At 50.0% G+C, this 23,649-nt stretch overlaps 1 protein-coding gene across 1 annotated transcript in view; it reads left to right on the forward strand.

The window, feature by feature from the left end:
• The first annotated feature begins 7,897 nt into the window (after window positions 1–7,897).
• afap1l2 (actin filament associated protein 1-like 2) overlaps window positions 7,898–23,649 on the forward strand; it is a 138,475-nt gene continuing 122,723 nt past the window's right edge. Inside the window, exon 1 of the mRNA XM_056297008.1 lies at window positions 7,898–8,161. Within this exon, the coding sequence (XP_056152983.1) occupies window positions 8,146–8,161 (16 nt within the window). The 5' untranslated portion in view covers window positions 7,898–8,145. The remainder of the gene's footprint in view (window positions 8,162–23,649) is intronic.

Genomic DNA, 23,649 nt, shown 5'->3' on the forward strand with positions numbered 1-23,649 from the left:
CATCCGTGGTCGTTACACTACCTCCCTCCCCACGCCTCTGGGTACTCGCGCTTCCTATGGCCTCGCGGGCCCACCATCCCACTTCTGACACCCATGTAGAGAATTCGGGGCACAGCCGGGGACCGCCGCAGCCGGGACGCGAACCCGGGTCGCCCACCCCATGGGCAACTGTGCTAACCAGTCGACTAAAGGGTCTGACCCGGGTTCGCGTCCCGGCTGCGGCGGTTCCCGGCTGTGCCCCGAATTCTCTACATGGGTGTCAGAAATGGGATGGTGGGCCCGCGAGGCCATAGGAAGCGCGAGTACCCAGAGGCGTGGGGAGGGAGGTAGTGTAACGACCACGGATGTTCAGACTCACTAGCCCTCGGCTAACGGGTCGGAGCCTTTAGTCAGCCGGTTAACGGTGGTGTGGGAAAGCCGGGTTCGCGTCCCGGCTGCCCCCTGAATGCACTACGGTATGTTTTGGGAAGCAGATGCTATGAGCCGTCACGGGAAAGAAACAGATCTTACGGTTGCAGTGCTATGGGAGAAAATACCAAAGAAATTGGGAGGGGCACTTCAAGAGGTGTTTGTGTGTGTGCGTGCTCACACGGGGGAAGCCCCTGAATCCAGGAGGGCTCAGTGTTACATTAGAGTTGAGTCACTGACCTTTGCACCCTGAATCACAGCTGAGGAATGCTCTTTGTGCTCCAATCGGCAGCGCGGCAGAGGAGAAGGCCAGCACACAGTGCCACCTTTCACTGAGCGGCCCGCCGCAGATAAGTGTGTTTTACAGCAAAGTGCCTGCGCAGCCTTTTCCCACATTTCTGCATTTCTACTTTCCTCCCCTTGACACACCTATCCACAGATATGCTATATCGCCACGCAACTACAACAACAACCTGACTGATCCTAAATCCTCCTAGTCAGAATGTCAAAGACCTCAAACCAACAATATTCGGACACCGGAAAACACCCAAACTTCCAGAATCGAACGAATGGGCAAATACCACGACCAAAACAGCATCGTATGAGTTTATGCTGAACAGGATAACAGAAACCAGTCAGGCACCAGTCTGGGACCAGTTTGGGACCCTCTTTGGACCCATATCACACTGACTGAGAAGGCTGCGGTATGAATGTTGTGTCCTGAGAGTAATTAATACCATCATATATTCACGGCTATTCTTCCTAGTCATGATTAGTATGTCCCTCATACCAATGATTTTAGTTATGCTGTATGTTTTGTTTGTCTTTCTCGTGCCACCGGTGTTACGTGGATTGCAAGCAACAGGAAATGTGAAACACTACTGTCATGTACCGAAGTTAGAAGCAGTAAAAATGTGGGAAAAAGAAGAACACAACTGAAACCATGCTCACAGCAAGGAGCTGTAAGACCTGATGAGCAACAGGAATTCCCCTGCTGGGTTCCTGTGATGCTCTTCTGTCTGGGGAGAGAGACGGGGCGAGACAGAGATGTGAACACAGACCAGGGACCACCCTTCTCCTCATGTGGTCAGTGCTGAGACATCATTTCTGGCTTTAGTTCACACATTCGTCATCCATCAAGGCAGTGCAGATGAAAAAACTAACAGCGCAATGCATGGGACACGTCTGATTCCCTGCATTCAAATACCGATGCAAACTTTACATTCGCAGTAGTTTGAAACGGATTTTTCAGCTATTAAGTGTGTTCGTGGCACACATTGTAATTCAGCCCAAATCCACAAAGTTTGCAGATAAGGTTCGGGTTACGTTATTTGTGCCTGTATGTAGATTTGGCTGGAAACCCACGTGTTGCTAGCTCTTGAACACCATTAGGTTTGCTATAGAAAGGTCGGTGCTGTACAAGTCTGAAAGATAACACGAAGAAACACCATCAAATTGGTGCTTTATAATGGAAATGACAAAATCAAGCGAAAGGATTCTTGTAAATGAGATAAACGTGAGCCTTTCCTACCTTTCATAGGCGTTAACGAGTCAGCGCCAGGCCCCCATGCAGGACGGTCAAATCAGGCCCGGCCTGCCGGCCTGCCCGTCACAATCAGATGTAACATAAAGCCGTGTCAGAAGTGAAAGCATGCGGGTTTAAAATGACCTGCAACAGCAAAATGTGCCGCACAGTTGACGCCTAAAAGAAGTGATTACTAGGAGACCACCGTGCTATAGAAGAAGAGTCACATTAGCAAGGCCAAGATAGTGATATGCTAATCTTCTTAACAACATCTGTTGTCAGCACACCTTAACACAGATGAAAACATAATCGGTGACAAGGCACCTTGACACAGATGAGAACATGCTCGGTTACAGGCTAAGTCCTCTCCTCCTGGTTCAGAAACACCCACTCAGTATCGATCTTCAGCCATTACGGACAGCCAGTGGTAGTGCGGATGGGAGAGGGGAGGGTTAATGTACAAATCTTGTGTGTCAAACTGAAACTACTGACTTAACCACAATTGTACAAGTGCAAGTGTCCAAGTTCTGCAACACAGATGGTATCTACCGTTTAGCCAGAGGGTAAATAACAACCACGAGAAACAGCACTTGCTGAACTAGAGGCAAGATTGGACCCTATTTGTGCTAAACACAGGTCACTGTAGTTTCTGTTTAGCATGTGTTTGTGTGGCGAAAGTGTTGGTGGCTTGCCGATTCTTTGATTGCAGTCTGCAGACGGGCCTACACGGGTGTTCCCGCCTCAAAGGTCAGCGAGTTATTAATGATTATGGAAGGGTTGTTTCTGGCCCTTCCTCTGGCCCTTCCCATTCAAAACGGACACATGACTGGAGAATACACGTATGGGTTGTGTTGCCAGTTCCCAGACACGGTGCAGAAATGCTTTGCATTTCCAGAGACAGGTTTGTTTCTCCTGTCATAGGACGCACAACACTATGAGATTTACACATGTGCAGAAGCAGATCTGACACACAGCACTTTCTGTTTGTTACTGGCGAGGTACAACGCCTGCATTTGTGAGTGTAGTTTTATAAATAAACTTTTCCTTTTTTGCTTTTCTAAAATCTTTGAGCACCAGAATGTGATTTTTTTTCACGTCACAAAATGAATGAAACATTAAAACGTGTATTTTGAACGCACTTGCATATAATATCTGCACTAAATTCGCCCCACACTTGCAGGAAGCAGGTGCCAACAGGTCAAGCCCTCGGAGCGAGGTTAAAACAGGTTGAAGTAAATTAAAATAGGTCGAGATAGTGTAGAGGATTCAGGGGGGGAGGGCAGCCCGGATACCTCCACAGCCGGGACGCGAACCCGTGACTCCCACTTCGCAAGCGACAACGTTAACCAGTCGACTAAAGGGACCGACCCGTCAATCAAGGACCAACGTGTCTACTTATCCATGCACGTTACAATAGGTTACTAACAGAAGCGTTTCGCAGCATTGGAACTGGATGAATGTACAATGTATCGAAATATATTGTTGCGTCACAACGGCCCCACGTGATTGAAAACATACCAGCGAGCCACGAGCACCTCCACGAGTCAGTTAGAAAGACGCTTTATTTGTCATCGTAAACAAGCATGAGGCGGAAGTGCTCCTCCGCCTTGAAGCCTCCGTGCTGTGCAGGCGCAGTGCAGCGCCCCCCCTCGGGGACCGGCTGCACTTCTTCCTCCCGTGTGTCGGCCAGCATAGGAGGACTACCCGGAGGAACGCTGGATGAACCGGAAATGACTCTCTTTCTTCACCTCGCCGCCATGTTGGTTTACCTGACATCACGAGGGGATTAGCAGCGGAAGTGCCGTAGAGTCCAGTGTTAAAACTCCGCCATAATAACACAAGTTCGAGAGTGGGTTTAGTCACGGTCACAGCAGGCGTCACCCCGGTAACCGCGGCGAAACGTGCCCCGTGGCTCAGCTATGTTTCTATGACTCAAAGTCGTTCACCTACATTCATTTAGATGAGGGCAACTGCGCCGGTGAAACCCCCCTGAAGTCTCCCACCGCGGGCCCTCCTCCTCCTCCCGGTAGGCGAACAAAGGGCGGTTTGTTGCCAGGTCCGAGCACCGGGGAAGGGGGGATACGCCTGGCGGAGACACTGAGAGCACTCTTCTAGCTGTTTTTGTGTTTGCGCCATGTGGCGTGTGTGTGTGTGTGTGTGCGCGCGCAGTCTGGTTGCTGAGTGACGTAAAGGAAGATGTGATGGTGATGCTGCAGCAGCTGCTGTCGTGCGCTGCGGTGGCTGAAGATCGGCTGTGTTGTTGGTGTTGCTCCTGTAGTGCGTATAGTGCGGAATGCTGTGTGTTGTATGGGGGTTGTGTTGGCTGTATCTGCACCTGTAAGAGCACTTTGTGTGTGTGTGTGTGTGTGCGTGTGTGTGTGTGTGTGTGTGTGTGTTTGCTGGGTGCAGTTCGTTGCTGGAGGCCCTACACCCTGACGCGACTGAGAAAAATCCTTGTGCTCCGGTTCCCAGCCTTGACACAAGGGAGACAAGGACCAAGAACACAAGGACTCGCCCCCCCCCAACCCCCCCCCCAAATAGTCTATGTACACAATGGATTCCTACATTGCACACACGGTATAGAGAAGTACATGACAACACCACATGTGAGGGCCGTATGGGTGCATCAGCTGCTCAGCAGCCCGGCGGCCTTCTTAAAGGAAGCGTTGCTGAGACGGGCGGTGCAGGATTTGATGGGAGAACAGAAGATGAGCTGAAGGGTCGGACCCTTTAGTGGACTGGTTAGCGTAGCGGGAGGCCCGTGTTCGCGTCCTGGCTTGCGGTGGTTCCGGACTGCTACCCTGGCGTCCTTCATGACGTTGGTTTCTGATGCAGTCTGCAGTCCTGAGCAGTCAGGCTGCCAAACCACGCTGTGATACAGCCTGTCAAGACCCTCGCCATGCTGCTGCCATAAACGCTCACAAGAGGGGTGGTGCCCATGCCAAGACTCCTGAGATGCCTCGGCGGTCTCTGTTGCGTCTCCTTCAGGATGCAGTTGGGGGCAGAAATCTGAAATTGACCACAATTTCAACAGATGACCCACTGATGGAAATAGGAAGGTGACTTTCTCTGATTTTTCTAAAGTCAACGGTGATTTCTTTTGTCTTGTCGGCATGTAGATACGGGTTGTTATCATGGCACCGTAAGGTTAGATCTTCCTCTTCCTAGATTACTGTTACAGAAGTAGGAGTGATGATAGGATTTACAGCACTTTTAGTGTGGCTTCTCCCAGATTACGGAATGCCCCTCCACCCACACATCAAGTCAGCTGAATTTTCAGAACTCTTCTCAAAATGTCTACTTGATATGAATCACAGTACGAGTCATTTAAAATGGCTGCAGTGTCTGGACAGTACCTTCTCACTGAGCTATAACAGAACCGAGGTTAAGGCGAGACATCCATAGCTGTCTTCCTCTCTATCTGCTAGGTTCATCTGGCCAGTATAGTGCCAGTACAGTGCCAGTATAGTTCCAGTATAGTGCCAGTGCAGTGCCAGTATAGTTCCAGTATAGTGCCAGTGTACTGCCAGTATAGTTCCAGTATAGTGCCAGTATAGAGCCAGTATAGTTCAAGTATAGTGCCAGTGTAGTGCCAGTATAGTACCAGTATAGTGCCAGTATAGTGCCAGTATAGCACCAGTACAGTGCTAGTATAGTGCCAGTATAGTGCCAATGTAGTGCCAGTATAGTACCAGTATAGCACCAGTATAGTGTCAGTACAGTGCTAGTATAGTGCCAATGTAGTGCCAATATAATGCCAGTATAGTGCCAGTATAGTCCCACTGTAGTGCCAGTATCGCACCAGTATAGTGCTAGTATAGTGCCAGTATAGTGCCAGTACAGTACCAGTATAGTGCCAGTATAGTGCCAGTATAGTGCCAGTGTAGTGCCAGTATCGCAACAGTATAGTGCCAGTATAGTACCAGTATAGTGCCAGTGTAGTGCCAGTATAGTGCCAGTACAGTACCAGTATAGTGCCAGTATAGTGCCAATGTAGTGCCAGTGTAGTGCCAGTATCGCACCAGTATAGTGTCAGTATAGTGCCAGTGTAGTGCCAGTACAGTACCAGTATAGTGCTAGTATAGTGCCCGTAGGTCCAGTGCAGAGTCAGTGTAGTGCCAATATTTTGTCAGTATAGTGCCAGTATCACACCAGTATAGTGCTAGTTTAGTGCCAGTGTAGTGCCAGTGTAGTGTGTAGTGCCAATATTTTGCCAGTGTAGTGCCATTGTAGTGCTAGTATAGTGGCAATATTTTGCCAGTATAGTGCCATTGTAGTGCCAGTATAGTACCAGTATAGTGCCAGTATAGTAGCAGTATAGTGCCAGTATAGTACCAGTATAGTGCCAGTATAGTACCAGTATAGTACCAGTATAGTGCCAGTATAGTGCCAGTCTAGTGCCAGTATAGCACCAGTATAGTGCCAGTATAGTACCAGTATAGTGCCAGTATAGTGCCAGTATAGTAACAGTATAGTGCCAGTATAGTGCCAGTATAGTACCAGTATAGTGCCAGTATAGTGCCAGTCTAGTGCCAGTATAGTACCAGTATAGTACCAGTATAGTACCAGTATAGTGCCAGTATAGTGCCAGTATAGTACCAGTATAGTACCAGTATAGAGCCAGTCTAGTGCCACCGGTCATGACAGGATGACGCCGACCAAGTCGCCACCTGCGTTGCTGCTCAGCGGTTTGCGTTTATGCGCTTTGGCTCTAAATCACGTGACTCCGGCAAACAGAGTAAGCGATATTCAGCGCCGCGTTTTGCCGCACAGAGTCCCGCCTGCTTATGATGAAGCGCCCTGCAGCTTGCACTGTTACCACGCTGTGTTGTGTTGTGTCGTGTTGTGTTGTGTTGTGTTGTGTTGTGTTGTGTTGTGTTGTGTTGTGTCGTGCTGTGTTGTGTCGTGCTGTGTTGTGTTGTGTTGTGTTGTGTTGTGTCGTGTTGTGTTGTGTTGTGTTGTGTTGTGTTGTGTTGCTCTGCACGGGCTTCCCATTCCGGCCGTACCTCCGCCCGGTCACGGCACTCATCGGTGTGCGCTCGTTTTGTCAGCCGGGATCTTTTTCTCTGGCCAGAGCGACGCTTCTCCCCGAAGGGCTCCTGCATGAAAACGCGCAGAGGCGGGAGGTGCTGCGCGTTTGTGCTACTTCACCTCTTCCTCAGGACCCACATCCCAACACCCAGGTTAAACCCGTCAGGCTGGGTTTACATGGTACCCCCAATCCCGTCCAATACGGAGCCCCGTGTTCACTGGGTGTGTTCTGCGATGTCTCGTGGAAACGGAACAAGACGTTTCGGACAACATTGATAACTCGTGTTTTACTCTTAACACGGAGTTTCCCGCGTTCCAGATGCCGACGAAACGTTAAAAAAACAAAACAAAACAACTCAAAAACAAACACTGTGCTGCAGAACTGTGCGCAAAGCAATGGACTTGGTGTCCGCTGAGAAGGTGGCGCTTGCAGACCACATCGGTTTTCGTTCTTGCAGGAAGTCTGCAGCTTTGTGCGGACGCGCCGCTATGCTGCCACATGTTGCACCCCCAAGTAAGTATGCTCCCCATGTCTGCGGTGTCGCGGAAAGACTTGTTAACAACACGATTTCACAAAGTCCATCCATCCATCCATCCGTTATCCAAACCGCTTATCCTGCTCTCAGGGTCGCGGGGATGCTGGACCCCCTTGTGATTTTACAAAGTAACACACCGAGACCAGACGAACTGCAGCGCTTGTGTTTCTGCTGCGCTTACGTCTTCATGTCCTCGCGTGAATGATGACAACGTAATAACCGAGGGTCGCTGCCAGTAACGGCTCATTGAGCCAGCGCGTGCGCGTAGCCGCGGTGGTGGGGGGTAGGGTACACGTTCTTGTAGGGGTGCAGACTTCGTCGCGACGCAGCAGCGTGTGCGCTCGGCGGCCACGGCCGGCTGGCTCCCTGGCTGCGGGCTTGATGCGCCAGACTGGGAGGGGGTGCGGCACCTCTTACAAGGAAGAGGAGAGCGCTGTTGCTCCGCCGAGCTCCACTCTGTCCGCAGCGCTTCATCGCCGCGAAAGGCTGCGCGACTTTTCGCTAGGTTGCGTTTTCTCCGCCCGTCAACCATCTAAAAAAAAAAAAAAAAAAAACCCACTCTGGATTCGGGTTTTTCCTCCTTTCCTCTCAGAAAGGGAGACGTGTGGATACGGAGAACCCGCTGTCACTTCGTCGTGCGCGCGAATGGAGAAGCACAAAGGTAAGTAAGACGGGGGACTTTTCACACTTTGGGGGCGCATTGTTGTTAAGGTGAACCCCTGTAGGGGCTCAGTACAGTGCTTTAGACCTAACACAGCCCAAGTTGTGCGCTTTAACGCGCTTGGCAACGTCGCCCAATTTCTGTGCCATGTGATAAAGTGTAAATCCAACGAAACGCAGAGAAGAAGGCAGCGGTGGCGCGAGCTGGTCCCTGCCTGACCGAAGGTGAGCCGTGGTGGTCTCGTCCTCCTCCGACCGACTTGCGTGTGTTGGGTCCGAGGTTTGATCACCTGTCTTTAAGGTCCACAACGCCAGAGCCATGCCTTCCTTCATGGGGTCCATGCCTTCATGAGGGGTGCTGGGATGGTGGGGTGGGCTCACCAAGCCTGGGTCTGCTGAACCGCCTCGCTGATCCTCACAGAGAAAGTTTATTTTGGCATCCGCCGCAACCAAATCGCACGAGATGGTTGAAATATTGCAAGTCCTGAACACCCCGAACCCCAGATCCCCAGCTCTGGTTTGCACACCCCGAACCCCAGATCCCCAGCTCTGGTTTGCACACCCCGTACCCCAGATCCCCAGCTCTGGTTTGAACACCCCGAACCCCAGATCCCCAGCTCTGGTTTGCACACCCCGAACCCCAGATCCCCAGCTCTGGTTTGAACACCCCGAACCCCAGATCCCCAGCTCTGGTTTGCACACCCCGAACCCCAGATCCCCAGCTCTGGTTTGCACACCCCGAACCCCAGATCCCCAGCTCTGGTTTGTACGGTTGTTGATGAATCCCAAATTGCCACAACATTGTTCTCCCAAGATTCTTCGAATTCCTGTGGTTATTTTTTTTCCATGAGAATGCGGAGGGCGGTTTAATAATGCCAGAACGATATAAACAAAAGAGTTTAAGACTTAACCTTGAAACACAAATCTGTCAGCACAATAAATGGCCGTGGGTTGCAAAACATCCCCGAAAGCGAACACTGTCTCTGGCAGGGGAGACAAACTGCAGTGTCCAAATAACTGAGATGACTACATTCTGAAAGTTAAGTGCACTTAAGAAAACTTACTCCAGCTTACTTTAAAAAAAAAAGACGAGGGAACCGGTTACCTCGGGAAAGGGAAGTAAAGAACTTTATTGTGTCAAGTTATGTGAATAACTTGACGAGTAAAGAACAAGTAAAGAACTTAACTGTGTCTTAATTGTGTCAAGTTATTGACAAGTAAAGAACTTAACTGTCTTAACTGTGTCAAGTTATGTGAATAACTTGACGAGTAAAGAACAAGTAAAGAACTTAACTGTGTCTTAACTGTGTCAAGTTATGTGAATAACTGGACAAGTAAAGAACTTAACTGTGTCTTAATTGTGTCAAGTTATGTAATAACTTGTCAAGTTATGTGAATAACTTGACGAGTAAAGAACAAGTAAAGAACTTAACTGTGTCTTAATTGTGTCAAGTTATGTGAATAACTTGACGAGTAAAGAACAAGTAAAGAACTTAACTGTCTTAATTGTGTCAAGTTATGTGAATAACTGGACAAGTAAAGAACTTAACTGTGTCTTAATTGTGTCAAGTTATGTAATAACTTGACACGTAAAGAACAAGTAAAGAACTTAACTGTGTCTTAACTGTGTCAAGTTATGTGAATAAATTGACGAGTAAAGAACAAGTAAAGAACTTAACTGTGTCTTAATTGTGTTAAGTTATGTGATAACTTGACAAGTAAAGAACTTAACTGTGTCTTAATTGTGTCAAGTTATGTGAATAACTTGACGAGTAAAGAACAAGTAAAGAACTTAACTGTCTTAATTGTGTCAAGTTATGTGAATAACTGGACAAGTAACGAACTTAACTGTCTTAACTGTGTCAAGTTATGTGAATAACTGGACAAGTAAAGAACAAGTAAAGAAATTAACTGTGTCTTAATTGTGTCGTTATGTGGAATGAGTTCACATAACTTGACACAATTAAGCTCTTTACTTCCTTCTCCCGAGGTAACCGGTTCTCTCGTTTCTTCGAGTAAACCGAGCTTTCAGAGTGGACAGTGCCAGGGAAACGAAAGGCCTCGGTCCACGACAAACCAGGTCCCTCTGGTGAGGTTTGTGGAGTCTGAAGCCGGGCGCTGGTGGGGGGACGGCGGAATCCCCCGTCGCCTCCTGCGCGTCATCGAGGCAGCAGAGAAGCTTGTTAAGGAGAGAACAATGATGAGTGGTCTGGCTGTGCTGCTCTCGCCACAATGCTCTTCTTCAGCCCTCCGCTTCTTCTTCAGCATTCCTCGTCTCCGCAGACCGGCCACACAGCGCACGTGCAGTGGCCTGAGTTTCTTACGGCCTGCTGGGCATGTGGGAGGTTCAGCTCATCTCCAGCGGTTGTCCTCTTGGTAGCATCACCTTGACAAGGGTCTGAGAGCAGAAGTCGATTTGTTCTACTCTCATTTCACATTCCACTTTTTTATTTTTATTTTTTTTTGCAAAGCTGGAAAGACGGAACAGAATTCTAAGCTGACGAGGAGTCGAAATACAAAAAAATAAAAAATAAAGTCAAGGCGAGCTGCTGTTCAGCCGCAGCTTTTCAGCATTGCTAAGTTTAGGACTCTCAGTACATACCTAGAAACGTGGTTAGTTGTAAGACAGCGCTTAAACTTCGACTTCCTGACAACGGGACAGTGTGTCGATGTCTTCTTGCACATATCAGCACTGCCCAGCTTACAGATGTTAACTTGCAAATTACTTTGTGCATCCCCCCCGCACACACCCCCCTCCCCATAACTAATATGTCCATCAACAGCCATATCATGGGGCGGCATGGTGGCGCAGTGATCAGCGCTGTCCCCTCTCAGCAAGAAGGTCCTGGGTTCGCCCCCCGGGTTGTTGGAGGTCATCCTGTGTGTGGAGTGTGCATGTTCTCCCCGTGTCTGCGGTGGGGTTTCCCCAGGTGCTCCGGTTTCCCCCCCCCCCAAAAAGACATGCATGTTAGGGGTAATACTCCTGTCTGTGCCCCTGAGCAAGGCATGGCAAGACCAACTGGAGCTGGTCCCCGGGTGCTGCACGGCGGCTGCCCGCTGCTCCTAGCTACACAGCTAGGAGGGGTTAAATGTAGAGTGTAATTTCCCCACGGGGATCAATAAAGTATCTCCACATCAAAAAATAAAAAAAAATCATGTGCAGAAGTGTCCCTTGTAGCGCCGGAGCCGAACCTGCGGCCTCACGGTGCCCTGCTATGGATGCACGAGCCAGTCGATAGTACGTTTACATGACGTTAGAGAAGGTGGATTTATTGTGTTAGTGCGACTAAAACTGGACTTTAAAAACACTTGTAGACGTGTTAGTCCGACTGACTGAAGTCGTACCAGATCTAGTTCCTGGAAGTGGGACTAACACACCTCCATGATGCGGTTGGGGATGGATTTACTCTGGCATGTATACGCTGGCTTAGGCGTTCTGCGCATGATCCATAGTTCCCGCGGCGGTCTTTCACCCGGAAGTGGAACAGCGTAGGATCAACAGTATCAGCACGGCGAGTGCTGGAGCGAGAACCACGCATTTCTGGACAGACGAGGAGACAAACTGTATGTTGTGTCAGCTGAAGGAGGTGAACATCCTAAATCAGTGTTTCCCAACCCAGTCCTCAAGGAACCCCTACCCTGCAGAATTTCTTTGCAACCCTGAATAGGTACCTGTTTGTAGTTATTCAACCAATCAGCAATGAATTATGTCAGCTGTTGCACACCTTGCATGATGAAGTGCTGCGAGATGATTGGTTGAGTAAGTACAAGCAGGGCTACCGGTGCAGGGTTACAGGATAGGGGGTCCTTGAGGACTGGGTTGGGAAACGCTGTCCTAAAGTACATCGCTTGTCTGGTATGTGACGCAAGAGGTCAACCGGAAGAAGGTCCAATAGCAATCAGCTGGTCTATTCCGTTGCCTACCAACACGGGGTTCGCCGATTCGAATCCCCGTGTTGCCTCCGGCTTGGTCGGGCGTCCCTACAGACACAATTGGCCGTGTCTGCGGGTGGGAAGCTGGATGTGGGTGTGTGTCCTGGTCGCTGCACTAGCGCCTCCTCTGGTCGGTCGGGGTTCCTGTTTGAGGGAGAGGGGGAACTGGGGGGAATAGAGTGATCTTCCCACGCGCCAAGTCCCCCTGGTGAAACTCCTCACTGTCAGGTGAAAAGAAGCGGCTGGCGACCCCACATGTATGGGAGGAGGCACGTGGTAGTCTGCAGCCCTCCCCGGATCAGCAGAGGGGGTGGAGCAGTGACCGGGACGGCTCGGAAGAGTGGGGTAATTGGCCAAGTACAGGTGGGGAGAAAAAAAGGGGGGAAATCCAAAAAAAAAGACAGGAAAAAAAATAGCAACAAGTTGAAAGGGGTCATATCGCCATCGACCGTACCGGGGTCGGACATATTTCCGCCAATAAATCGATTCTCCCGCGGTTCCTGTATACTGGTTCTTGTATACTGGTTCCTCTATACTGGTTCTTGTATAATGGTTCCTGTATACTCGTTCTTGTATACTGGTTCCTGTATACTCGTTGTTGTATACTGGTTCCTGTATACTGGTTCCTGTATACTGGTTCCTGTATACTCGTTCTTGTATAATGGTTCTTGTATACTGGTTCCTGTATACTGGTTCTTGTATACTGGTTCCTGTATACGTATTCTTGTGTACTGGTTCCTGTATACTGGTTCTTGTATAATGGTTCCTGTATACTCGTTCTTGTATACTGGTTCCTGTATACTGGTTCTTGTAAACTGGTTCCTGTATACTGGTTCTTGTATACTGGTTCCTGTATACTGGTTCTTGTATACTGGTTCTTGTATACTCGTTCTTGTATACTGGTTCCTGTATACTGGTTCTTGTACACTGGTTCCTGTATACTCGTTCTTGTATACTGGTTCTTGTATACTGGTTCCTGTATACTGGTTCTTGTATACTGGTTCCTGTATACTGGTTCTTGTATACTGGTTCCTGTATACTGATTCCTGTATACTGGTTCTTGTATACTGGTTCCTGTATACTGATTCCTGTATACTGGCTCTTGTATACCGGTTCCTGTATACTCGTTCTTGTATACTCGTTCTTGTATACTGGTTCTTGTATACTGGTTCCTGTATACTGGTTCCTGTATACTGGGACAATGACAGTAGACCAGTCCATGACCTAATCGAGCTGTAACCGTAGCGCCACTTAACTGTGCATGTAAACACACTGACTGACATTTGAGTCAGTTGGCAAAAGCTCGTGCAAGAGCAGAACTAACGGGCACGTCGCCGTCGACAGAGTCCAGCCCGGGTGCTGACCCGGGTCGGAACAAATCTTCTTTATTGCTCCGCGTCGTGAGTGGCAGACCGTAGAAACAAGGACTCAGAAGAGATGGTGAGGTGTTCTCCAAACGTGTTCAGTCTGTTTTGTTAAGGGCAGGTGGACAGTGGCGAACAGGAAGTACAGGCATGGCGAACAGGAAGAACAGGCATGGCGAACAGGAAGAACAGGCATGGCGAACAGGAAGAACAGGCATGGCGAACAGGAAGACACACAATACGTGTGTGTAATTGGCTGGGGAAGGGGATCGGCGAGGCCTGATTACGTAATTGTGTAATTGCTGGAGGTCATCATAGGACAGCGACCGCCAAGCAGCCACTGGTGGTAATGCGGAGCCTGGACAGGACGTGGAGGTGTTTCACCTGGTCTAGGTGTTTCACCCATTCTAGGTGTTTCACCCGGTCTAGGTGCTTCACCCGATCTAGGTGTTTCACCCAGTCTAGGTGCTTGACCCGGTCTAGGTGCTTGACCCGGTCTAGGTGCTTCACCCGGTCTAGGTGTTTCACCCGGTCTAGGTGCTTCACCCGATCTAGGTGTTTCACCCAGTCTAGGTGCTTGACCCGGTCTAGGTGTTTCACCCGGTCTAGGTGCTTCACCCGGTCTAGGTGTTTCACCCGGTCTAGGTGCTTCACCCGGTCTAGGTGCTTCACCCGGTCTAGGTGTTTCACCCGGTCTAGGTGTTTGACCCGGTCTAGGTGCTTCACCCGGTCTAGGTGTTTCACCCGGTCTAGGTGCTTCACCCGGTCTAGGTGTTTCACTCGGTCTAGGTGCTTCACCCGGTCTAGGTGTTTCACCCGGTCTAGGTGCTTCACCCGATCTAGGTGCTTCACCCGGTCTAGGTGCTTCACCCGGTCTAGGTGTTTCACCCGGTCTAGGTGCTTCACCCAGTCTAGGTGCTTCACCCGGACTAGGTGCTTCACCCGGTCTAGGTGCTTCACCCGGCCTAGGTGTTTCACCCGGTCTAGGTGCTTGACCCGGTCTAGGTGTTTCACCCGGTCTAGGTGTTTCACTCGGTCTAGGTGCTTCACCCGGTCTAGGTGTTTCACCCGGTCTAGGTGCTTCACCCGATCTAGGTGCTTCACCCGGTCTAGGTGCTTCACCCGGTCTAGGTGCTTCACCTGGCCTAGGTGCTTCACCCGGTCTAGGTGCTTCACCCGGCCTAGGTGCTTCACCCGGTCTAGGTGCTTCACCCGGCCTAGGTGTTTCACCCAGTCTAGGTGCTTTACCCGGTCTAGGTGCTTCACCCGGCCTAGGTGTTTCACCCGGTCTAGGTGCTTCACCCGGTCTGGGTGTGACTTTGAGGTCTCGCATGCTTTAGTTTGAGTTAATGCCAACCAGTTAATGCCCCCCAGCATATGATATGAGGGCCTAACTAGGCTTTGCATGCAGTGGATTTGAACCCCCCACCACACACGTCGAGGTCCACAGAGACGCAGGCCAGCAGCCTGCCTGTGTGTGTTTGTGTGTGTTTGTGTGTGTGCGTGTGTGTGTGTGTGTGTTTGCCAGTGGGGAGTGTGTGGTGGGGGTAATGCAGGAAGCTGGACGGGGCTATAAAAATGATGAAAAGACAGACAGTCTTCCTGCTCTGAGGCAGTGGGGGGGCTCGGCGTGTGTTTGCCCCTTTTCGCCCTCTGGGTCCTGCTCTCGCTCCTTTCTACAAGACATCAAACGGGGCTTTGTTGATTGGATGCAGAGGAAGTATTTCAGGCCTCCATTGTTTTCATCCCACGGAAACAGGGATGTATGCACATAATCACCCCCCCCCCACACACACACACACCCACCCACACACCCCAGTCTGCCACCCCCTTGGCCAGTCTGCGGGTTGCTGGGGATACTGGGAACCTTCATGCGGTGGCTGCAGGTCGGCCATGCTAGTCAGCTTTTTACTGGTGCACAGCTGCTGTTAGCAGCACTGCCGGTCTGTGTGTCCCGGGGGGGGGGGGGGCAGGACAGGGGAGGCTTCCACAGCTGGACCTCCACCCTGACATGAGACAGCAGCCCATCACCACACTGCACCACCTCCTGGTGGAAGAGACAGCAGCCCGTCACCACACTGCACCACCTCCTGGTGAAAGAGACAGCAGCCCGTCACCACACTGCACCACCTCCTGGTGAAGGAGACAGCAGCCCGTCACCACACTGCACCACCTCCTGGTGAGAGAGACAGCAGCCTGTCACCACACTGCACCACCTCCTGGTAAAGGAGACAGCAGCCTGTCACCACACTGCACCACCTCCTGGTGAAAGAGACAGCAGCCTGTCACCACACTGCACCATCTCCTGGTGAAAGGGACAGCAGCCTGTCGCCACACTGCACCACCTCCTGGTAAAGGAGACAGCAGCCTGTCACCACACTGCACCACCTCCTGGTGAAAGAGACAGCAGCCCGTCACCACACTGCACCACCTCCTGGTGGAAGAGACAGCAGCCTGTCACCACACTGCACCAAGAACTCTAACCCAGGTGTTAGCTCTGGCTAAATACATCTGAACATATTAACTATTCTCTTATCCTGTTGTTATCACCATTTCCGGTGTGGGAAGATGGTGGCGCCAACTTACATTTGAAGCGGCCTCCCCCAGCACCGTCCATGCAGTGTGTTTGTCCACGTCTGCATCTAAGTTGTGTCTTCGTTTGATGGGTGGGAGAGCTGGCGCTGGATCGGCTGGGAGAGCCTGGTCTGCTGCGTCCTGTGGGCCGAGGCACCACGGCCCTACCTGGAGCTGTGCCCGAGGAGGAAACACCGAGGGCGGCCTGACAGGACACGGAAGCGGGGCAGGCTAAGCTAACTGCTAGTCCATGCAGACCGGCAGTCATCCTGGCATTCGCTTTCTTGGACAGTGCTTTTTTTGTGGTTTGTGGTTTTTTGTGGTTTGTTGTAGTGTAGATATGTGTGTTGTTGTAGTGTGGATACGTGTTGTTGTATTGTGGATATATGTGTTGTTGTGGTGTGGATATGTGTGTTGTTGTAGCGTGGATACGTGTGTTGTTGTGGTGTGGGTATGTGTGTTGTTGTAGTGTGGATATGTGTGTTGTTGTAGCGTGGATACGTGTGTTGTTGTGGTGTGGATATGTGTGTTGTTGTAGTGTGGATATGTGTGTTGTTGTAGTGTGGATATGTGTGTTGTTGTAGTGTGGATATGTGTGTTGTTGTAGCGTGGATATGTGTTGTAGTGTGGATACATGTGTTATAGTGTGGATACGTGTTGTTGTATTGTGGATATATGTGTTGTTGTGGTGTGGATATGTGTGTTGTTGTAGTGTGGATATGTGTGTTGTTGTAGTGTGGATACGTGTGTTGTTGTAGTGTGGATATGTGTGTTGTTGTAGTGTGGATATGTGTGTTGTTGTAGTGTGGATATGTGTTGTAGTGTGGATACATGTGTTATAGTGTGGATACGTGTTGTTGTATTGTGGATATATGTGTTGTTGTGGTGTGGATATGTGTGTTGTTGTAGTTTGGATATGTGTGTTGTTGTAGCGTGGATATGTGTGTTGTTGTGGTGTGTATATGTGTGTTGTTGTAGCGTGGATACGTGTGTTGTTGTGGTGTGGATATGTGTGTAGTTGTAGTGTGGATATGTGTGTTGTTGTAGTGTGGATATATGTGTTGTTGTAGTGTGGATACGTGTGTTGTTGTAGTGTGGATATGTGTGTTGTTGTAGTGTGGATACGTGTGTTGTTGTAGTGTGGATACGTGTGTTGTTGTAGTGTGGATATGTGTGTTGTTGTAGTGTGGATATGTGTTGTAGTGTGGATACATGTGTTATAGTGTGGATACGTGTTGTTGTATTGTGGATATATGTGTTGTTGTGGTGTGGATATGTGTGTTGTTGTAGTGTGGATATGTGTTGTAGTGTGGATATGTGTTGTAGTGTGGATATGCGTATTGTTGTAGTGTGGATATGTGTGTTGTTGCAGTGTGGATACGTGTGTTGTTGTAGTGTGGATATGTGTGTTGTTGTAGTGTGGATACGTGTGTTGTTGTAGTGTGGATACGTGTGTTGTTGTAGTGTGGATATGTGTGTTGTTGTAGTGTGGATATGTGTTATAGTGTGGATACGTGTTGTTGTATTGTGGATAAATGTGTTGTTGTGGTGTGGATACGTGTGTTGTTGTAGTGTGGATATGTGTGTTGTTGTAGTTTGGATATGTGTGTTGTTGTAGTGTGGATACGTGTGTTGTTGTAGTGTGGATATGTGTGTTGTTGTAGTGTGGATATGTGTTATAGTGTGGATACGTGTTGTTGTATGGTGGATAAATGTGTTGTTGTGGTGTGGATATGTGTGTTGTTGTAGTGTGGATACGTGTGTTGTTGTAGTGTGGATATGTGTGTTGTTGTAGTGTGGATACGTGTGTTGTTGTAGTGTGGATATGTGTGTTGTTGTAGTGTGGATACGTGTGTTGTTGTAGTGTGGATATGTGTGTTGTTGTAGTGTGGATATGTGTTGTAGTGTGGATACATGTGTTATAGTGTGGATACGTGTTGTTGTATTGTGGATATATGTGTTGTTGTGGTGTGGATATGTGTGTTGTTGTAGTGTGGATATGTGTGTTGTTGTGGTGTGGATATGTGTGTTGTTGTAGCGTGGATACGTGTGTTGTTGTAGTGTGGATATGTGTGTTGTTGTAGTGTGGATATGTGTGTTGTAGTGTGGATATATGTGTTGTTGTAGCGTGGATACGTTTGTTGTTGTAGTGTGGATATGTGTGTTGTTGTAGCGTGGATACGTGTGTTGTTGTAGTGTGGATATGTGTGTTGTTGTAGTGTGGATATGTGTGTTGTTGTAGTGTGGACATCTGTGTTATTGTAGTGTGGATATGTGTGTTATTGTAGTGTGGATATGTGTGTTGTAGTGTGGACATGTGTGTTATTGTAGTGTGGATATGTGTGTTGTTGTAGTTAGAGTTAGGTGTGTGTGTGTGTTTGTGTATGTGTGTGTGTGTGTGTGTGTGTGTGTGTGTGAGAGAGAGAGACAGGTGTGTGTGTGTGTGTGTGTGTGTGTGAGTTAGGTGTGTGTGTGTGTGTGTGTGTGTGTGTGTGAGTGAGTGAGTGAGTTAGGTGTGTGTGTGTGTGTGTGTGTGTGTGTGTGTGTGTGTGTGAGTGAGTGAGTGAGTTAGGTGTGTGTGTGTGTGTGTGTGTGTGTGTGTGTGTGTGTGTGAGTGAGTGAGTGAGTTAGGTGTGTGTGTGTGAGAGAGAAAGCGTTAGGCGTGTGTGTGGTGTGTGTTTGTGTGTGTGTGTGTGTGTGTGAGTGAGTGAGTTAAGTATGTGTGTGTGTCTGTGTGTGTGTGTGTGTGTGAGTGATTTAGGAGTGTGTGAGTGAGTTGGGTGTGTGTGTGTGAGTTAGGTGTGTGTGTGTGTGGGTGTGTGTGTGTGTGTGTGTGTGTGTGTGTGTGTGTGTGTGTAGTGTGTGTGTGTCAGTGAAACGGCCGTTCACAACATTGCTCATCAGTGTGCACTTGTGTGATCATGTGGTCATAAAGAACACCATCCGCCATGTTGTTACCGTTGTTTGTTGTTGGACTTCATCCTGGCGTTGTGTCTTGGTGCTGTGTTGTGTGTTGGTGCTGCGTTGTGTGTTGGTGCTGTGTTGTGTGTTGGTGCTGCGTTGTGTGTTGGTGCTGCGCTCTGTGTTGGTGCTGCGGTGTGTGTTGGTGCTGTGTTGTGTGTTGGTGCTGCGGTGTGTGTTGGTGCTGTGTTGTGTGTTGGTGCTGTGTTGTGTGTTGGTGCTGTGTTGTGTGTTGGTGCTGCGGTGTGTGTTGGTGCTGTGTTGTGTGTTGGTGCTGCGTTGTGTGTTGGTGCTGCGTTGTGTGTTGGTGCTGTGTTGTGTGTTGGTGCTGTGTTGTGTGTTGGTGCTGCGGTGTGTGTTGGTGCTGTGTTGTGTGTTGGTGCTGCGCTCTGTGTTGGTGCTGTGTTTTGTGTTGGTGCTGTGTTGTGTGTTGGTGCTGCGCTGTGTGTTGGTGCTGCGTTGTGTGTTGGTGCTGCGCTCTGTGTTGGTGCTGCGTTGTGTGTTGGTGCTGCGCTCTGTGTTGGTGCTGTGTTGTGTGTTGGTGCTGCGCTGTGTGTTGGTGCTGTGTTGTGTGTTGGTGCTGCGCTGTGTGTTGGTGCTGTGTTGTGTGTTGGTGCTGTGTTGTGTGTTGGTGCTGTGTTGTGTGTTGGTGCTGCGCTGTGTGTTGGTGCTGTGTTGTGTGTTGGTGCTGCGCTGTGTGTTGGTGCTGTGTTGTGTGTTGGTGCTGCGCTGTGTGTTGGTGCTGTGTTGTGTGTTGGTGCTGCGCTGTGTGTTGGTGCTGTGTTGTATGTTGGTGCTGTGTTGTGTGTTGGTGCTGTGTTGTGTGTTGGTGCTGTGTTGTGTGTTGGTGCTGTGCTGTGTGTTGGTGCTGTGTTGTGTGTTGGTGCTGTGTTGTGTGTTGGTGCTGTGTTGTGTGTTGGTGCTGCGGTGTGTGTTGGTGCTGCGGTGTGTGTTGGTGCTGTGTTGTGTGTTGGTGCTGCGCTCTGTGTTGGTGCTGCGGTGTGTGTTGGTGCTGCGTTGTGTGTTGGTGCTGCGCTGTGTGTTGGTGCTGTGTTGTGTGTTGGTGCTGTGTTGTGTGTTGGTGCTGCGGTGTGTGTAGGTGCTGCGCTCTGTGTTGGTGCTGTGTTGTGTGTTGGTGGTGCGCTGTGTGTTGGTGCTGCGCTGTGTGTTGGTGCTGTGTTGTGTGTTGGTGCTGCGTTGTGTGTTGGTGCTGCGTTGTGTGTTGGTGCTGCGGTGTGTGTTGGTGCTGCGGTGTGTGTTGGTGCTGCGCTCTGTGTTGGTGCTGTGTTGTGTGTTGGTGCTGCGGTGTGTGTAGGTGCTGCGTTGTGTGTTGGTGCTGCGGTGTGTATTGGTGCTGTGTTGTGTGTTGGTGCTGTGTTGTGTGTTGGTGCTGCGGTGTGTATTGGTGCTGTGTTGTGTGTTGGTGCTGTGTTGTGTGTTGGTGCTGCGGTGTGTATTGGTGCTGTGTTGTGTGTTGGTGCTGTGTTGTGTGTTGGTGCTGCGTTGTGTGTTGGTGCTGCGTTGTGTGTTGGTGCTGTGTTGTGTGTTCGTGCTGTGCTGTGTGTTGGTGCTGTATTGTGTGTTGGTGCTGCGGTGTGTGTTGGTGCTGTGTTGTGTGTTGGTGCTGCGGTGTGTGTTGGTGCTGCGTTGTGTGTTGGTGCTGTGTTGTGTGTTGGTGCTGCGGTGTGTGTTGGTGCTGTGTTGTGTGTTGGTGCTGTGTTGTGTGTTGGTGCTGCGTTGTGTGTTGGTGCTGTGTTGTGTGTTGGTGCTGTGTTGTGTGTTCGTGCTGTGCTGTGTGTTGGTGCTGTATTGTGTGTTGGTGCTGCGGTGTGTGTTGGTGCTGTGTTGTGTGTTGGTGCTGCGTTGTGTGTTGGTGCTGTGTTGTGTGTTGGTGCTGTGTTGTGTGTTCGTGCTGTGCTGTGTGTTGGTGCTGTATTGTGTGTTGGTGCTGCGGTGTGTGTTGGTGCTGTGTTGTGTGTTGGTGCTGCGGTGTGTGTTGGTGCTGCGTTGTGTGTTGGTGCTGTGTTGTGTGTTGGTGCTGCGGTGTGTGTTGGTGCTGTGTTGTGTGTTGGTGCTGTGTTGTGTGTTGGTGCTGCGTTGTGTGTTGGTGCTGTGTTGTGTGTTGGTGCTGTGTTGTGTGTTGGTGCTGTGTTGTGTGTTGGTGCTGCAGTGTAGACTCTCCTCTTCCCTATGTCAACAACACAGGACGCCATCGGTTATGTGGAACATGGGAGACTGTCAACTTCATAAGAGAGAGGTGGAGAGAAGAGAGAGGTGGAGAGAAGAGAGAGGTGGAGAGAAGAGAGAGGTGGGGAGAAGAGAGAGGTGGAGAGAAGAGAGAGGTGGAGAGGTGGAGAGAGGTGGAGAGGTGGGGAGAATAGAGAGGTGGAGAGAAGAGAGAGGTGGAGAGGTGGAGAGAAGAGAGAGGTGGAGAGGTGGGGAGAATAGAGAGGTGGGGAGAAGAGAGAGGTGGAGAGAAGAGAGAGGTGGAGAGGTGGAGAGAGGTGGAGAGGTGGGGAGAATAGAGAGGTGGAGAGAAGAGAGAGGTGGAGAGGTGGAGAGAAGAGAGAGGTGGAGAGGTGGGGAGAATAGAGAGGTGGAGAGAAGAGAGAGGTGGAGAGAAGAGAGAGGTGGAGAGGTGGAGAGAAGAGAGAGGTGGGGAGAAGCAAGAGGTGGAGAGAAGAGAGAGGTGAAGAGAAGAGAGAGGTGGGGAGAAGAGAGAGGTGGAGAGAAGCGAGAGGGAGAAGAGAGAGGTGGAGAGAACAGAGAGTTGGAGAGATGGGAGCGGTGAAAAGAAGAGAGAGGTGGAGCGAAGAGAGAGGTGGAGAGAAGAGTGACTTGGAGAGAAGTGAGAGGTGGAGAGAAGAAAGAGGTGAAGAGAAGAAAGAGGTGGAGAGATGAGGGAGTTGAAAAGAAGAGAGACATGGAGAGAATAGACAGGTGAAGAGAAGAGAGAGGTGGAGAGAAGAGAGAGGTGGAGAGAAGAGGGAGGTGGAGAGAATAGAGAGGTGGAGAGAAGCAAGAGGTGGAGAGAAGAGAGAGGTGAAGAGAAGAGAGAGGTGGGGAGAAGAGAGAGGTGGAGAGAAGCGAGAGGGAGAAGAGAGAGGTGGAGAGAACAGAGAGTTGGAGAGATGGGAGCGGTGAAAAGAAGAGAGAGGTGGAGCGAAGAGAGAGGTGGAGAGAAGAGTGACTTGGAGAGAAGTGAGAGGTGGAGAGAAGAAAGAGGTGAAGAGAAGAAAGAGGTGGAGAGATGAGGGAGTTGAAAAGAAGAGAGACATGGAGAGAATAGACAGGTGAAGAGAAGAGAGAGGTGGAGAGAAGAGAGAGGTGGAGAGAAGAGGGAGGTGGAGAGAATAGAGAGGTGGAGAGAATAGAGAGGTGGAGAGAAGAGATAGGTGGAGAGATGAGGGAGGTGGAGAGAAGAGAGAGGTGGAGAGAATAGAGAGGTGGAGAGAAGAGAGAGGTGGAGAGACGAGAGGGAGAGAGAAGAGAGTGGTGGAGATAAGAGAGAGTTGGAGAGATGAGGGAGGTGGAGAGAAGAGAGAGGTGGAGAGAATAGAGAGGTGGAGAGAAGAGAGAGGTGGAGAGACGAGAGGGAGAGAGAAGAGAGATGAAGAGAAGAGCGAGGGAGAGAGAAGAGAGTGGTGGAGATAAGAGAGAGTTGGAGAGATGAGGGAGGTGAAGAGAAACGAGAGGTAGAGGGAAGAGAGGTGGAGAGGAGAGAGAGGTAGAGGGAAGAGAGGTGGAGAGGCGAGAGAGGTGGAGAGGAGAGAGAGGTAGAGGGAAGAGAGGTGGAGAGGCGAGAGAGGTGGAGAGGGGAGAGGTAGAGGGAAGAGAGGTGGAGAGGCGAGAGAGGTGGAGAGGAGAGAGAGGTAGAGGGAAGAGAGGTGGAGAGGAGAGAGTGGTGGAGATATGAGAGAGTTGGAGAGATGAGAGAGGTGAAGAGAAAAGAGAGGTAGAGGGAAGAGAGGTGGAGAGAAGAGAGAGATTGACGGATGAGAGGTGGAGAGAAGAGAGGGATGTAGAGATGAGAGCAGTGAAGAGAAGAGAGAACTGAAGAGAAGAGAGGTGGAGAGGAGAGAGAGGTGGAGAGAAGAGAGGGATGTAGAGATGAGAGGTGGAGAGAAGAGAGGGATGTAGAGATGAGAGCAGTGAAGAGAGGTGGAGAGAAGGGAGCAGTGAAGAGAAGAGAGAACTGAAGAGAAGAGAGGTGGAGAGGAGAGAGAGGGGAAGAAAAGAGAGGTGGAGAGGAGAGAGAGGTGGAGAGAAGAGAGAGGTGGAGAGAAGAGAGGGATGTAGAGATGAGAGCAGTGAAGAGAAGAGAGAACTGAAGAGAAGAGAGGTGGAGAGGAGAGAGAGGTGGAGAGAAGAGAGGGATGTAGAGATGAGAGGTGGAGAGAAGAGAGGGATGTAGAGATGAGAGCAGTGAAGAGAGGTAGAGAGAAGGGAGCAGTGAAGAGAAGAGAGAACTGAAGAGAAGAGAGGTGGAGAGGAGAGAGAGGGGGAGAAAAGAGAGGTGGAGAGGAGAGAGAGGTGGAGAGAAGAGAGAGGTGGAGAGAAGAGAGGGATGTAGAGATGAGAGCAATGAAGAGAGGTAGAGAGAAGAGAGAACTAAGAGAAGAGAGGTGGAGAGGAGAGAGAGGTGGAGAGGAGAGAG

Source organism: Lampris incognitus, chromosome 17 (genome assembly GCF_029633865.1).
Source record: "Lampris incognitus isolate fLamInc1 chromosome 17, fLamInc1.hap2, whole genome shotgun sequence".
NCBI lineage: Eukaryota > Metazoa > Chordata > Actinopteri > Lampriformes > Lampridae > Lampris > Lampris incognitus.